Source organism: Ambystoma mexicanum, chromosome 4p (genome assembly GCF_040938575.1).
Source record: "Ambystoma mexicanum isolate Mex_15411 chromosome 4p, UKY_AmexF1_1, whole genome shotgun sequence".
Lineage (NCBI taxonomy): Eukaryota > Metazoa > Chordata > Amphibia > Caudata > Ambystomatidae > Ambystoma > Ambystoma mexicanum.
The window spans coordinates 48,364,929-48,378,984 of NC_090927.1; the positions used below are offsets into that span (position 1 = coordinate 48,364,929).

General features: G+C 46.5%; 1 protein-coding gene across 1 annotated transcript in view; it reads right to left on the reverse strand.

Annotated features, from left to right (window-relative positions):
• Positions 1-1,877: 1,877 nt before the first annotated feature.
• The window catches only part of LOC138452962 (uncharacterized), a 67,819-nt gene continuing 55,640 nt past the window's right edge, over positions 1,878-14,056 (reverse strand). The window contains exon 3 of the mRNA XM_069605332.1: positions 1,878-6,156. Coding sequence (XP_069461433.1) covers positions 3,683-6,156 — 2,474 coding nt within the window. The 3' untranslated portion in view covers positions 1,878-3,682. The remainder of the gene's footprint in view (positions 6,157-14,056) is intronic.

Here is a 14,056-nt window from a genome sequence, read left to right on the forward strand (position 1 = left end):
TCTTTCCAAATTTACCACCGTCATCTCTGCTTCTAGTTTACCACTTGGTAACAATCCCACCTTGTCCCATACCACAGGCACCTCTACCGCCAGCTCCATCATTACATTTTCAGAGGGGTTGTACAGATCTTGTATATGTTTAATCCATCTTTCCTGTGTAATTGGATTAAGTTCAGTCTGAGAAGAGGAATTTCTAAAGCTAGTAAAATTGCGCCAGAATTTCACCTGGTTATCCAGTCTCAGCCACACACATTGATTCTGCCAGTTTACAGTTCTTATGGATGCTTTATGAGTTTTATGGCAGTTTCTTTATTTTGTGGCTAGGTTGGACAGCATATTCTGTTTGGCATTAGGAGATAGCGCCATATTCCTTTTGACAGCTGCCTTATCCCTACGATGCTGTCTCGTTCTTTGTAGGATCCTTACATCGAAGGGTTTCTGGCAGCTGTCATGCGAATTATCAGACCGCTCTTTTCAAGAATATCTAAGAGATAACCATTTCCTTCAGGTTCCAATCGGCTGTTATTAAGATAGCTTCTAGAACTTCAACATTGTTATTTAATGTATCATTCACAAGTTTAATGTCGCTATGTACCCAGCATATTCTATTGCCTGCGAAGTTCAGAGTTATTTTGGCGCATTTCTGAATTGGCTCTAATGTAGCTTTTAAATTTGTTGTCCAGCATAATGGGTCATGATCGCTAACCCTATTATGGAGTACAGATATTGGGCTACATAACAAGCTCATTTCCACGTCCACTATGACATAGTCAATTAAATATGTTATGATACCATTTGACCATATATATTGTGGTTTAACATGGTTACTTGGCATGATACAGAGAAATTCAAGATAGTAAAATTCAAACAATTTGTGCCAGGAGTGGTTCTGTGCCAAACTGTTAGTGTCCAACATATGTAAGGATCGTCCGTTAAAGTCGCCGGCCAACAAAACGTGGCCGAGTGCTGAGATCTCCGACCAGCGAGATATTGCATCTATTATTAAGGACTGTATGGATGTAGTGTGGATGCCTCGTAGTGGGTCATAAATGTTGATGATTAAACTTTCCACAACAGGCAGTGTCGAAGTCTGCACTATGCCCAACAGTACATTCAAAGACTGTTTCTCACTTGTGAATGGCAACAATCTTGGATGCCCCTTAGCTCCTATTGCAAGACCTCTGCTCGCCCTCCCCCTCTTAGGCCGGGTGGCGTTCTTAAACAGGATTTGGTATCTGTCTATGTGGAAGCACTTGTTGCTCCAGGTTTCTTGAAGCAGAAATACATCCGCGTCTTCTAATAGTGCCTGTCCCTTCGGATGGAGCAAAAGGGAACAGTGTCCTCGTGAATTCCATGAGACCCAGGACAAGTATAGTGTAGAATTCCCTTGTCAGTTGGCTCCATTACATGAGTGCATTGGCATCCAAAGAAATGTCTGGTATTTTGTCCCGTACCTGTAAGCTATGATTGTGTAGTGCTCTTAGGGTTGCTCTCTCCGTGGGCTGTGTTAGGATTGGTGAACTTTTTATTGATGTTTTGCAGGTTGAAGTTTGTGCCCTGGAATTTTCAGACATATTAGCGTCTATTCTGCCTTGAACAGCGTCTCAGCATGTGTTTTCAGCATAGCAACCATTAAGAGTGATGCAAACTCTACCAACACCCAATTTGTATTGCTGTTCCATCGTGGCAGCTCCATTTTCCGTATTTCTGTAGATTGAATGAGCTACAGGTATGACAAATGCTTAAAAATAGATAGCAACACTGATCTGTTTAAGAATGGGCTGTGAAGGGAAGCGCCCCCAATTCAGCACGATCCTCCCCGCAATGAGAGACAATAAGGGACTCTCCCGTAGTGGGAATAAGGCCAAGACAGAGTGCGGGTGAGCGTAAGTGGGAGTTTATCCAAGAATAAGGCATGCAAAGAACTCTGCAACCTACGAGAGCGCTCTGCCTGACAATAGCAAAGACAGGCGTATTTCTAATACAAAAAACGTCATCACCACCTAAACACTATAGGGGGCACAAGTCAATTGGGATTGGGTGGCGTCGACTAACTATAGGTGTTGCTGCAGCGGGGTTGGTCCTGGCGGGACGACGTCACTGGTCAGCCTCGTGGGTTGGGTTGGGCCTGGCAGGCCGGCTTGAGGTCATCCGTGCGGTGTTGATGTGCTGGGGCAGCCTGTGACAATGACGAATACCTTTCCTGTCTCATTTGCCCTAGGCCATGCACACTGCAGTTATTCAGAAAATGACATTTAAGTTCGTTAATAAATCGCTTCAGCAGCTTATCTTATAAAATAAACACAACACATGAGGAATGCACCTCGTGAGAGGTCTGGTGGTTGTCGGTTGGGGTGAGATTTACCTGTGTCCTATGGACCGGTATTTTAGGTCGCGGGACGGGGCTCTGGGGCCTGGGCCGAATGATACATGTCTGTCTGCTGCGTTAGAAGTTATTATATAGATGGGTCTCTGTGTCTTGTCCCAATGATGGGGGTCGTCCTTACACGGGGTCAGGATTCTTGGGGGGTTCGTGGGATTTATGAGAGGGTGCTAGTAGATCAGTGGGTTCATCCATGGGTTTATTACTGTGCTGTAAATAACACAGGTGGCGGGCTGTGGCCTTGGTTGCGGCGCCGGGGCCTCTGACTCTCTGAAGTAACGCCAGCTTGGTTGGGGGAGGTGAGGGAGCGCGGCACAAGTCTTAGCTTTTTTATCTGGCGGGCTTGGTGGGGTGGGAGAGGGAATGGCCTTGCATATATCCACAAAGGTATTTTCCTCGTGCGTTGCTGATCAGTAAATGCAGAAGTTCTATACTGTTCTGCCTTATTTTGACGTTATTTAGACACATATATATATACTTCAATTTCGTTACACATTTCTTTAATACAGTCGGTTCCAGTATCTTTTCATTACCTAACATTATATTCACTACATTGTGTGCGTATTGTATGTACATTTAGACGTTATACGAGGGATATCTAGGTTATGGCCTACAGAGATTGATGCTCGCCGCTTTGGGTGAATTAAAAAACATATATGAGTTCAAGTTTCTACATACTATTGAAAAACACTTTTACAGATAGAGGTTACACGTTTGGTCAACATCTTTCTCCGTGGTTATAGCAGCATTAGTCCAGACCTGGAGGGATATCATATAACGTTACATTTTTATGGCTTATTCACATTTTAAACAGAGGTAGTTCATTGATACCAATACTTGAATTGTTTTCTACCTTCTTCAGATAGTGATGCTTCAGCTTTTTTCCTCGCTACCCCGGCCTTGCGGTCCGGGTCATACGGGGTGCAATATCACATTGTTACTAATATAATGTTGCCGTGTTGGCATCTCGGGTTTAGCTCATCTCCGACTTTCTCATGGGAACGCGCTCGCAGCGGATCTGTCAGGGCTGCTGAGGCGACAGAGATGCATGAAAGGCCCTCCAAAGGTGGGGGCCTCGTTACAGTGTGCTGAACTCACACCATGTTTGCTAGGCAAGATGGCGTCTAGGCCTAACTTAATTTTTGGTAAATGCAAAGACAGGGTGCGTGTGGGCAATGTCGTCGGCGGGTGAACCCTCCTCCACCTGGGCCCGGGTGGCATGAGGGGGCGCCCACCGAGTCATGGTCCCCGCCTGGGGAGGAAGCTGTAGGTGAGGAGGGCCTTGCGGCCATTGCTCCCCTACATTTCCCCCCTTTCGTTACTTAAAGTAACGAATTTCTTTAGCTCTTCCAATCTTCTACATTCTTGTTCCTCTAACACTGCACCATCCCATGCAGGGGTTCCTTTTATAGGCATCCATGCTCTGCACACCCCCCTTAAACTCTCACCTCTCCTAGCATACTCGTCTGGTGTACATGTTAAATATATACAGTCGCCAGTTTCTTCCAGATCTACCCAGACCTCCTCATACCATTCCAGTTCTACGTCTCGTGGTTCTTTGATAGTGGTGTGCCATAGTTTATCTACTATGTACTTATCACGGCACATAGGCACTAACTGGTACCTGGGGGTGTTATCTGCTCCTGTCTGCACATGTACTTCTTGTGTTGCTTTAATTGTACCACCGGAGTTGCCCATTGTCACCATCATCATTGCACCGTTAGGAACTGCGTTAGCACAACATCGGAGGCCCACCTGGCACAGGCAGAACATCACAAGGATGATCACCACTATTGGTATCAGGAACTTCATTGTCACTCCAAGCCATGAGGGAACCCAAGAGAAGATATTGTCGAACCACGAGCTATCCTCAGCTCCACCTTCCATTTTCATCTTCTCGCCCAGGTTATGTACTGCTTCAATAACGTGGGACAGGGACCCATTTTCTGCGTCTTCAGAAGGTACGAACGTGCAGCACGCACTTCCTATTTTTCGGCAAACACCTCCATCGATTGCTGTTAACAGGTCTAGAACATACCTGTTCTGCATGGTCATTAATCGCAGAGCTCGTAGTTCCACCTTTATTATGTTAAACCCTTCTTCAGTGTCATTGGCCAACTGGATCAGTTCCCACCGTGTGATCTGGAGCCATTTTGCATTTGCTCTTGCTTGGACACTTGATACTAGCGAAGCAAAGAATGTTTCCACGGAGCTGAACAGGCGATACCTGTCTGGAATCTGTGCCAATAAATCAGATGATGCTTGTGATATGTAGTTCGAGGCTCGCTTGTTCCTTGAGAGCTCTTCTCCCTTCCCTCCGGAGGACAGGACATAAAGGTGCGCTTGTGTAGTTGGAGAAGCTGCATTCTGGTTCAAGCCTTCTTTCATCATGTTACTTCTGTCAATATGGCTTTCTGGAATCACCATTAGTGTTGAGTGCAAAGTGGCCATTGAGCAGCTCCCACTCCATGATTGGGGAAGATGCAGGTACGCCTTGTTTCCGCATACCCAGTAGGTGTCCATTAGTGCTGCTGTCCCTTTTTTCATATCTGGGATGGTGAGAGTTTTGTTACAGTTCTTGTTCGTTCCCATTGCCATTTTTCCTTCTCCCTTGAAACATAGTTCGTTTTGTATTTCACTTTGTAGCTTGAAGGGTTTCTCCATCGCTGTTACCCATGTTAGTTTAGGGATGTGTTCTTTCCATATTGGCAAGCACGTTCTTTCCATCCACCGCAACTTGTCCGGTTGGACACCTTTCAGTGCTTCTGCCTTGCACAGCACTTCTTCGTTTTTCCATTTGTTTTCGGAAAACAGTGTCCCTTGTATTGCAAAGAAAGGTTCTTTAAGACAGATCACTCCAGACGCTTGCGAATAGCACGTTTTGTTGTTCTGTAGCATTCTGAAAGAGACATCGTGTGCTTGGAAAGTGTTCTTTATTCTACACAGCGTGAGATGAAGGAGACATTGGGCATCCACAATGGGCAATTCTCGTGGCAACAATACTTTAGGTGTGCCTGATGCATGGGGGATAAGTGAGCAGACATAACAGCTCTCATTGGTTGTCTGTTTGGCTGTTGTGCTCATATCTGCATACCATTTATTTGCTTGGTGAGGGTGTCGTGGGTCTTCCATTTTGTCTAACCCTAGCCCATAATACTCATCATACCCTTTTCCACCAGTCTCTCTTCTCCGCCTACTTTTCTCCCTTCTTCTGTACCTTCTCGTTATAGTAGGTGAAGAACCAGGCCCCCCTTCCTCCCTCCCACCCCCATTTTCTAATTCTTCATATAGGGACTTGTGTTCTGTCATCATAATCACTTTTCCATCCTCCTTAATAAACAAGAGATCGTTGTTTGAAATTGGGGCGGGAGGGATCGTGCGGTTGTTGTATGTTCCAGGTTGGGACATTGTGTCATTGTTTAAATTTTTGGTTCTTGATTGTGACAGGACAGCAGTGGGTGGTGTAGTATAGTAACCCCACACAAAGTGTGATCCATCCCAGATCAAGAAATCACCTTCTTTGATACCTACAGTCGGAATTGTTTTCGTTCCAGGGGCAAGGGTGGTGTTGTTCCCCCCTCCCCCCTCGTTCATCTCGGTAGAGATGAACGCTATAACCCAGTGTAATACCAGACAAAACATTGAGATGAAGAACACGATAGCACACATTGATAAACCACATTCAAATGAATATGTTAATCTAGCCACTAACATTTCTCTAAATCTAACATATCTATTGGTTGCAGGCTGCCCATTCGATGCCATGATAAATCCTGTTTGAGACACAAGAGTTTATTAAATACAAACATGTAAACATTTCCACGTTGTAACGTTTCGGTGATAAAATATAGGGTTGGGTGAGGGAGGGGGTGTGTTGACAGACAAGGTAGCCTTTCAAGCATCATTATTCGTACATTACTATATATATATATAAATAATAAAAAACATGACAGTTTAAAAACAACAATAATAAAAAAACTTCTTAAAGAGCACAGGAGAGGAAAAAAGAACCCCACGCAAAACTTTCAAAAATTGTAATAAAAAGAAAATTTCCATATACATATGTACATGTTTTAGTCCAGGACATTTGTTGCGCGCTAATTGTGTTCACTGTTCATCTCATAATGCACACAAAATTCCAATCATTCATTCCGCACAACTTCATCGTCCGCTGTTGCCTGTGCCTCGTCCTGCACCTCACTCTCCGCAGCGCTGTAAGCTTTACGTACATCTGTCAAATGCACCCAATATCGCAGGCCCTTAACCTTTACTGCTGTAGGCGTGCAAAACACTACCTCATAGGGGCCATGGAAACGTGGTGCGTTCCACCTCCGCACAAAACTTCTAACATATATAAGGTCACCAGGCATTAGCTGTAGTGGTTTTTCAGGCAACCTGTTTGGTTCAGTCGCGTTTCCCTCCTCTCTTGTCGAGGGGGGGGCTAGTTGCTTTGCAATTACGCGCGCTGCCCGTGTCAGTTTTCGCAGATATTCTGTGAACTCCTCCCCCAATATAGCTGCGCTTCTGTGTGCATCAGAACGCTCACGGAGAGGCGAATGCGCTGTATGCATTCTTCTTCCCGTGACGATCTCGTGCGGGGACAAATGGTGATCCTTACTTGGCTGGTTTCGTAGTTCAAACAAGGCCAAAGGCAGGCAGTACATCCAAGTCTTTTTAAGGGAAAAACAAAGTTTTGATAATCTGCTTTTTAACAGGCCATTTATCTTTTCCACGACGCCATTACTTTGAGGATGATAAATCGAACATAATTTGTGCTTTATTCCCAATAATGTAGTCACTTCTTTAAATAATTCATTAACAAAATGTGTCCCGTTATCTGAGCGAATAACGTCGCAAATTCCCCAGCGCGGAAACACTTCCCGCACTAGGAACTTTGCGGCGCCCTTCGCGTCAGGGCGGGCACATGGTCCTGCCTCCACCCACCTCGAAAATGGACATACAACCACAATCATGTATCGAGCCCCGTTACACCTTTCTCCCATGTCTACATAATCAATGTGGAGCTCTCTGAATGGGCCACTTGGTTTTGGTATCGTACCCCTTAGTGTACGCAATGTCATACCTGAGTTGTAAATTTGACATGTCGTGCATTCTAGGGCTAACCTTGTGACGTGTTCCTGGAGGCAGGGTGCAAACCAATCTTCTTGTATCTCTGCCATTATGTGTTTCCTTGTGTTGTGTGCAGGAAAGTGTAGTTGTTGAAATGCTATTTCTAACAGCGTAATTGGCATTACCACTTTTCCTGAACTGTCTTGTCGCCACAATAAATCAGTCGGTGATTTGCTGCATCCTCTCTTAGTCCACAGCAATTTTTCCTCTGCACTAGCTCCCTCTTGCAGCTCTATTATCTCCTGTGTGGACATCATGTTGTATCCTGTGGGGACCTCTTGGCTTGCTGTGTGGTGCAACATGTACTCTCCTATTTCACCTTTTTGTAGATATGAAGCTGCTTTGGCAGCGGCGTCTGCTGCCGCGTTCCCCAAAGATATAAAATCTGTATTTGCGGTATGAGCTTGACATTTTACGATGGCCACTGCCGTGGGGTCTTGCAGGGCCTCAATCAGTTCTTTCAATAATTCTGCATGCTGGACTGGCGTTCCGTCTGCTCGCCGAAACCCTCTCCGCCCCCACCGGGCCAACCCGCCGTGAACTGTTGTTGTCATGTATGCTGAGTCTGTATATATGGTCACTGCGCACCCCTTGGCGGCATGCAATGCTTCTATTAGCGCTATTAGTTCTGCTGCTTGCGCTGAATAGTGTGATGGGAGGCGGTGTTGTACTAGTATCTCATATTCATCTTCCTCTAATCGTACCACTGCCATACCCACATGCTTTTCTCCTGTCTCCATGTCTATTGATGCTGACCCGTCCACAAAATACACCTCACCCTCGGTCAGGGCATTTTCAAAAATCACTGGATCCTTACTTTCGTCACCTGTGTACGTGGCGCAGTTGTGGTTTTCCATGTCCTCTACGGTGCATGCCTCTGTGATGAATGTGGCTGGGTTCACTGTTTTACATCTTACTATATGGATGTTAGCGCTGGACAGTATTATCTCATATGCTGTGGCGCGTTGTGTTGTCAATGTGCTCTTTGTTCGCTCTAATATTGCAAAAAGTGAGTGTTCCACAAACAGTGTCACCGGGCAGCCCATCACTATCGTGGCACTTTTTTCAATTGCGAATGCGGCTGCAGCTAGGGATTGCTCGCACGCGAAATGACCTTGCATTACTGCGTCTAGGGTGCCGCTATAGTAAGCAAGTGGTTTGTGCCCTAAAGATGTTTTCTGTGTCAGTACCGCTGTCATCAGTGTTCCTTTGCAGTGTGAAAATAAAAAGAATTCGCGCCCATAATCTGGATTTGCTAGTACTGGAGCGCTTGATATCAGCTCTTTTAGTGAGTTAAATGCTGTGTTCATCACCTCTGTCCATTCTATGTGTTTGTGTTCTTGTTGTGCTTCTTTCAGTGCCTGTAGCAAGGGCCTTGTGTACGCCGCATAGTCCAATATCCATGCTCGGCAATAGTTACACATACCCAGAAATTTCTGCATCTCTTTTACTGTTTTGGGCTCCCCAATTGTTCTAATCGCCTGTGCCCTGTCTGGTATAATTCGCTTGCCATCCTTTGATATCAGCTGACCCAAGTATAGGACCTCTGTCAGACAGTATTGTAACTTCCCCTTGTCCACCTTGTACCCTTTATTGGCCAATAATGTCAAGAGTGTTATCGAGTCCTGTCTGCACTCTTCCTCAGCCTGTGCACAAACCAATAAATCATCAACGTACTGAATCACTGTGCTTTCTACAGACAAATTCCCCAGATCTTCATGTAGTACCCTGTTAAATATGCTTGGGCTCTCGCAATATCCTTGTGGTAGTCTGCAGTGTTCGAACCTCCTTCCTCCCAATGTAAATGCTGTCAAGTACCTGCTCTCTTCTGCTAAGGGAATCGAAAAAAAATGCATTTTTTAAGTCAATTACTGTGAAGTGTGATGCTATTTTTGGAATGTTGCACAGTATTGTCGCCGGGTTCGGGACTAAAGGGAACTCCTTCATTACCACATCGTTCAGTGGGCGTAAATCTTGTATCATCCTCCATGAACCCCCCTTCGCCTTTTTGATTGGGTAAATGCATGTGTTGCATGGGGAGTTTGAGGGCACTATTATACCCTGTGCTAGCAGTGCATCTATTGTCTCTCTGATCCCTTCTTCTGCTTCTCGCGACAGTGGATATTGTTTCACCCGGGGTAGTATTGCTCCCTGTTTTACTTTTATCACCACAGGCTGAACTTCATGCAGCAACCCTACATCGTGGGGGCCATTAGTCCATAAGTTAGTGGGTACTGACCTCATGTCTTCATCAAAAAATGTGTGCGGTGCTCCTACTACCGCCATTAGTTCAACCTTAGTTTGTCTGGCTGTAACTACAATGTCGCAGGGCATTGCCAGTTCCATCACTACTTCACCATCTCCCTCAGTGTCAGAAAATAGCTCCTCGTCCGAGAGCTCTCTCAGCGGGATATTTGCATTTGTACACAATACTGTCCGCCACTCACACCCTTCCATGTCAATACCAATCACACATATTCTGTTTGCTGATACATGTATTGCATGCAAATCCAACGATAGTACTGTCCCAAGAGCAGTGTCAGGGCTTGCTATGGGACGAAAAAGGAATTCTGCTGGGATCCTCCACTCCACCCTTTTTAGTTCTGGTACTATGAGAGCCAATGTTCTCATACCTTCAACAAACATCTCCTCATTTCTTGGTACCCCTCTGATCTCTTTCATGATTGTGTGGCCGTGTATTACTGCTAATATACGGAGGGGGCATATGCCTGGCGTTGAACATACGATACCGCTCCCTGTGAATGATATTGTCATGTTTAATTTGCTCAAGAGATCTCTCCCCAGTAAGTTGATGGGAGAGTTTTCATAGTACAGTAAGGGTGCTTTCACTGTTTTACCCCCCACTGTCACATCCAATACCTCTGTGTAAGGAACTTCAATTACAGCCCCAGAGAACCCCTGCGTCTCTAACGTTCTATTAGATAACGGGAACCGGCCCTCTCTAATGCATGATTTCTCCGCTCCCGAATCCACCATGAATATGAATTGCTTGTCTCCTATCTGCGCTCCTATCAATGGTTCCTCTGATGCATTGTGGGTCGTAGACAGTACTGGACACGCAAGTGCTCTCTGTGGGCTGTCCTATGCGGGGTGTCTCATTGCCCCCCCTTGATCGAAAATGTTCCCCGAAACCACTGACACTCCACTGTAAGGTGCGGGGGCGGGTGCCCCATTAGCTACTGTGGCGAAAGTGTTACCAGGCGTGTAGTGCACATTGTCATTATTTTGTGGGCTGGTCTGTGTTCGGTACTGATGTCCGTGTAGTTGTGCGTTACTCCTTTGTACTACATTGTCTGGTTGCTGGTATTGTCCCATGGGGAGGCCGTAGGGGCTTCCTGGATGGGGGTGTCCGTACTGTTCTATCTCTTGGAAACCGTTGTTTTGTCTGCTCCTACATTCTCTTGAGTAATGCCCCCATCTCCCACAATTCCAACAGCTCCCCTGTGGGCCTCTGGGACCCTGCCACCCATTTCCTCCCATTCCTCCGTACCCTTGTCCTCCTCTTCGACCCCTGTACCCACCTCTTCCTCCTCTTGGGGCCCACTCTTGCCACGTTGGACCTCCGTTCTGCTCCTGCTCTGTCCACTGTCGTTGCCCTTGTCCTGCCCAATTCGCTGCTATTCTTCCTTGTATTGCTATTTGCCCCTCCTCTCCTTCCTCTCCCTCCCGTATGAGTGGGAGTCCCGCTACCGCTGCTGCGACCTTCACCAATTTTGATTGCACCAACTTCGCCTCATCCGCCAACCTTTTCTGTGCTACTTCCCTCTCTCTTTCTTTGATCCGTTTACAATGGTGTACTATTATGCTTTGGATCTCCGGCCAGCCTTTTGCCTCAACACCTGCTATTTTATCTAGTGCCTTTTGCACTTCCTTTGGGAGCCCTCTCTTAATGATGAAGTAAAATAGAGACGTGGATTGGTGCCAGGGCGTACCCGTTTCCGCTCTCCACATCTCCTGCACCCGGAGAATGTAATCCATAGCGTCCTCCCCGTCATTCATGGTACATTGCATTACTGACTGCAAATCAGGGGTATCTGGGAAGGTTTCCCGCAGTGCGTCCCACACCCTTGCTCGCACGGTGTTAAAAGAAGCCCCATCATGGCGATCACACTCTAAAGTTACAGCTGGAAAACCCGCTTTAGCCCACACTCTGTCCGCCTGATCCCCTACTGCGGACACTAGTAGGCTTTTCACATCGCCTACTGCCAGCGGTATACCAGCGGTATGTTTCTCAAATGCATATATCCACTTGCTTGCCCCTCCTGACAGCTGTGGTAGTAATTTCATTAAATTAGCCTTGTCCATCTGAGCCCACGGTATATAGTTTGGCCTCCCACCCCCCCGGTGGAGTAATGGGAGTTGTAATTTCCCTTTTGCCGTTGCAGCTTCCTTTTCCTTAGTCACTGCTGACTCTAATGACGCCATCTTCCCCACCCTATTTCTTAGTCGTCCCATCCATTCATCTTCTATAGTCCCCAGTGAACATGCACCATCTAGCTCCTCGCCTTCTCCTCCTACTGCCATGCTCAATCTATCACTCTCATCCCCCCCTCCTCTGACATCACATAACAAATCCTCTCTGATCCCTCTCTCTCGTGAGACGTCACCAATACTTCCTTCTGCTGTCCCCACTTCTATTATTCTGGTCGGTTCTTCCTCAATTCTGAACAGTATTTCCCCCTTTTTCCATCCCTCCTCAATTTGTCTATTTTCGCTCGACGCTCTAGACGTGCGTCCAGATTGTGTGGGGGCGCATGCTGTGCGTTCATATATGTCTTTTATTCTTGAGAGTTCATCTCTTGCCACTGTAAGCCTCGACTCTAAGTCACTCGTTAACTTCTCTATATCCACCCTCTGTGTGCCTCCCTGAGCGCGCTCTCTGGTGTTTTCGTATGGTGGGGGTGCAGTTGGTCTTTGTGGCGTGCTGGTCGAAGGGGGAGGCACATAAATCGGGTCGCTATATCCTGCTGCAGGGGCTGGTTTAGGTAATATTGGGTACAACATAACCACTTCCGCAGGTTGTTCTGTACTTAACTGTTCCTTTTCCTCTCGCGGGATCATTAGTGGATTGTCTGTGGTGGAAGGTAAATCAATATTTGGAGCTGGAGCTTTGGGTGGGGGTACTTCCTCAAACAATCTCCAAAGATCTAATATCTCCTTCCTATTCTGCCATTGTTTTCCCTTATACTTGAGGCGAATACATGTACATACCATATCAAGAACGCTTTTGTCAAAAGACCCTCCTTCTGGCCAAATCTGGGGCAACCCCTCCCCTTTCAATTCTGTTAACCATTGATCATGATATTTATTTATGCGTTCAGCATATCCCGGCAAGCTCTTACAAATGTGTGACAAGGGAGTTTCAGCCCCCATCCTTTAAATCGCTAGCGCTACCGCGTTCGCCTTCGTTACTTTTTATTAGGTGTAAATATGCGTATGTGTACCTTTATGGCACAGACAAGAGCGGACCTCTCAAAATTATCACCCACTGTTATTCACTGCACAAATCTCTTCTCACTCACCATATCTCATCTCCTTCCCATTCCCAGGCACTCTTATGTGATCTCACTTGCAATTGATCAAGTAATGGTTATGGCCACACTCTCTGGCACCACCTCGCGGCCACCCGTTCGTCTCCAACACTCGTACGGTGCGCGCACCCTTCACAATGCTTTCCACTCACACTTTTGTCTTTCTCCTCCCTTTCCTCCCTAGCCAGCTGTCCCTGTTTTCCTGCTAAGGTTACTATGTTCACGTCTGTACGTGCCACTACTGAGTCCCCACTTTTTAAGATGTTCTAACTACTTTATACCCTTTTCATTTTCACCCCCTACCCCGTGGAAATGGAAAAAAGAAATAGAGAGAGAGCACAATCACTAAAAAATATTCCCGGTGTCTCCTTTTGCTAGACACCAATAACTTATTTCTCACTTCTTCATATATTCCCAGTACTAGTCTAGATAGCACTATGCGGCGCCGCCTTCCACCCCCTTTCGGAGCTAGGTTTCCGTCACTTCTACCACGTCACTTATTTCTTACTCCTAATGGCCATATGCAAAGAAAGAATAAAGAAAGTTTCAAGACCCGTCTTTAGTAGACCTCCGCAATTCTCCCCCTCTACCTTTCCCCGTTCTTTTATTCCCAATTCCCCTTCTTTTCCCCTTGACGATCACTCGCACTCGGTACTCACGTGCCCGTCTTGAACCGATACTCTCCGAAACTGGGTCCGTCCAGGCGGCGTCACCGGTAACTCAACGGTCAGCCCCTGGCTCCGGCGAGCGGCACTCAAAGGGGATTTTTTTCCAATCGGGATCCCGTACCCTTTCTCATTGAGTGCGCACTTCTTATTGTGCCGGTCGCCGTTGGCGGGCAGCCTCCCGGAGACGGCTAACCGTGCGTATCCCTTCTCGACCGGAGATTCTCGTGCCACAAGGGGGTCGTTAAGAAGGAGTTAGGAAAAATAGTTTGGAGATATCACGTCGGGGTCACCACTGAAGGGAAGCGCCCCCAATTCAGCACGAT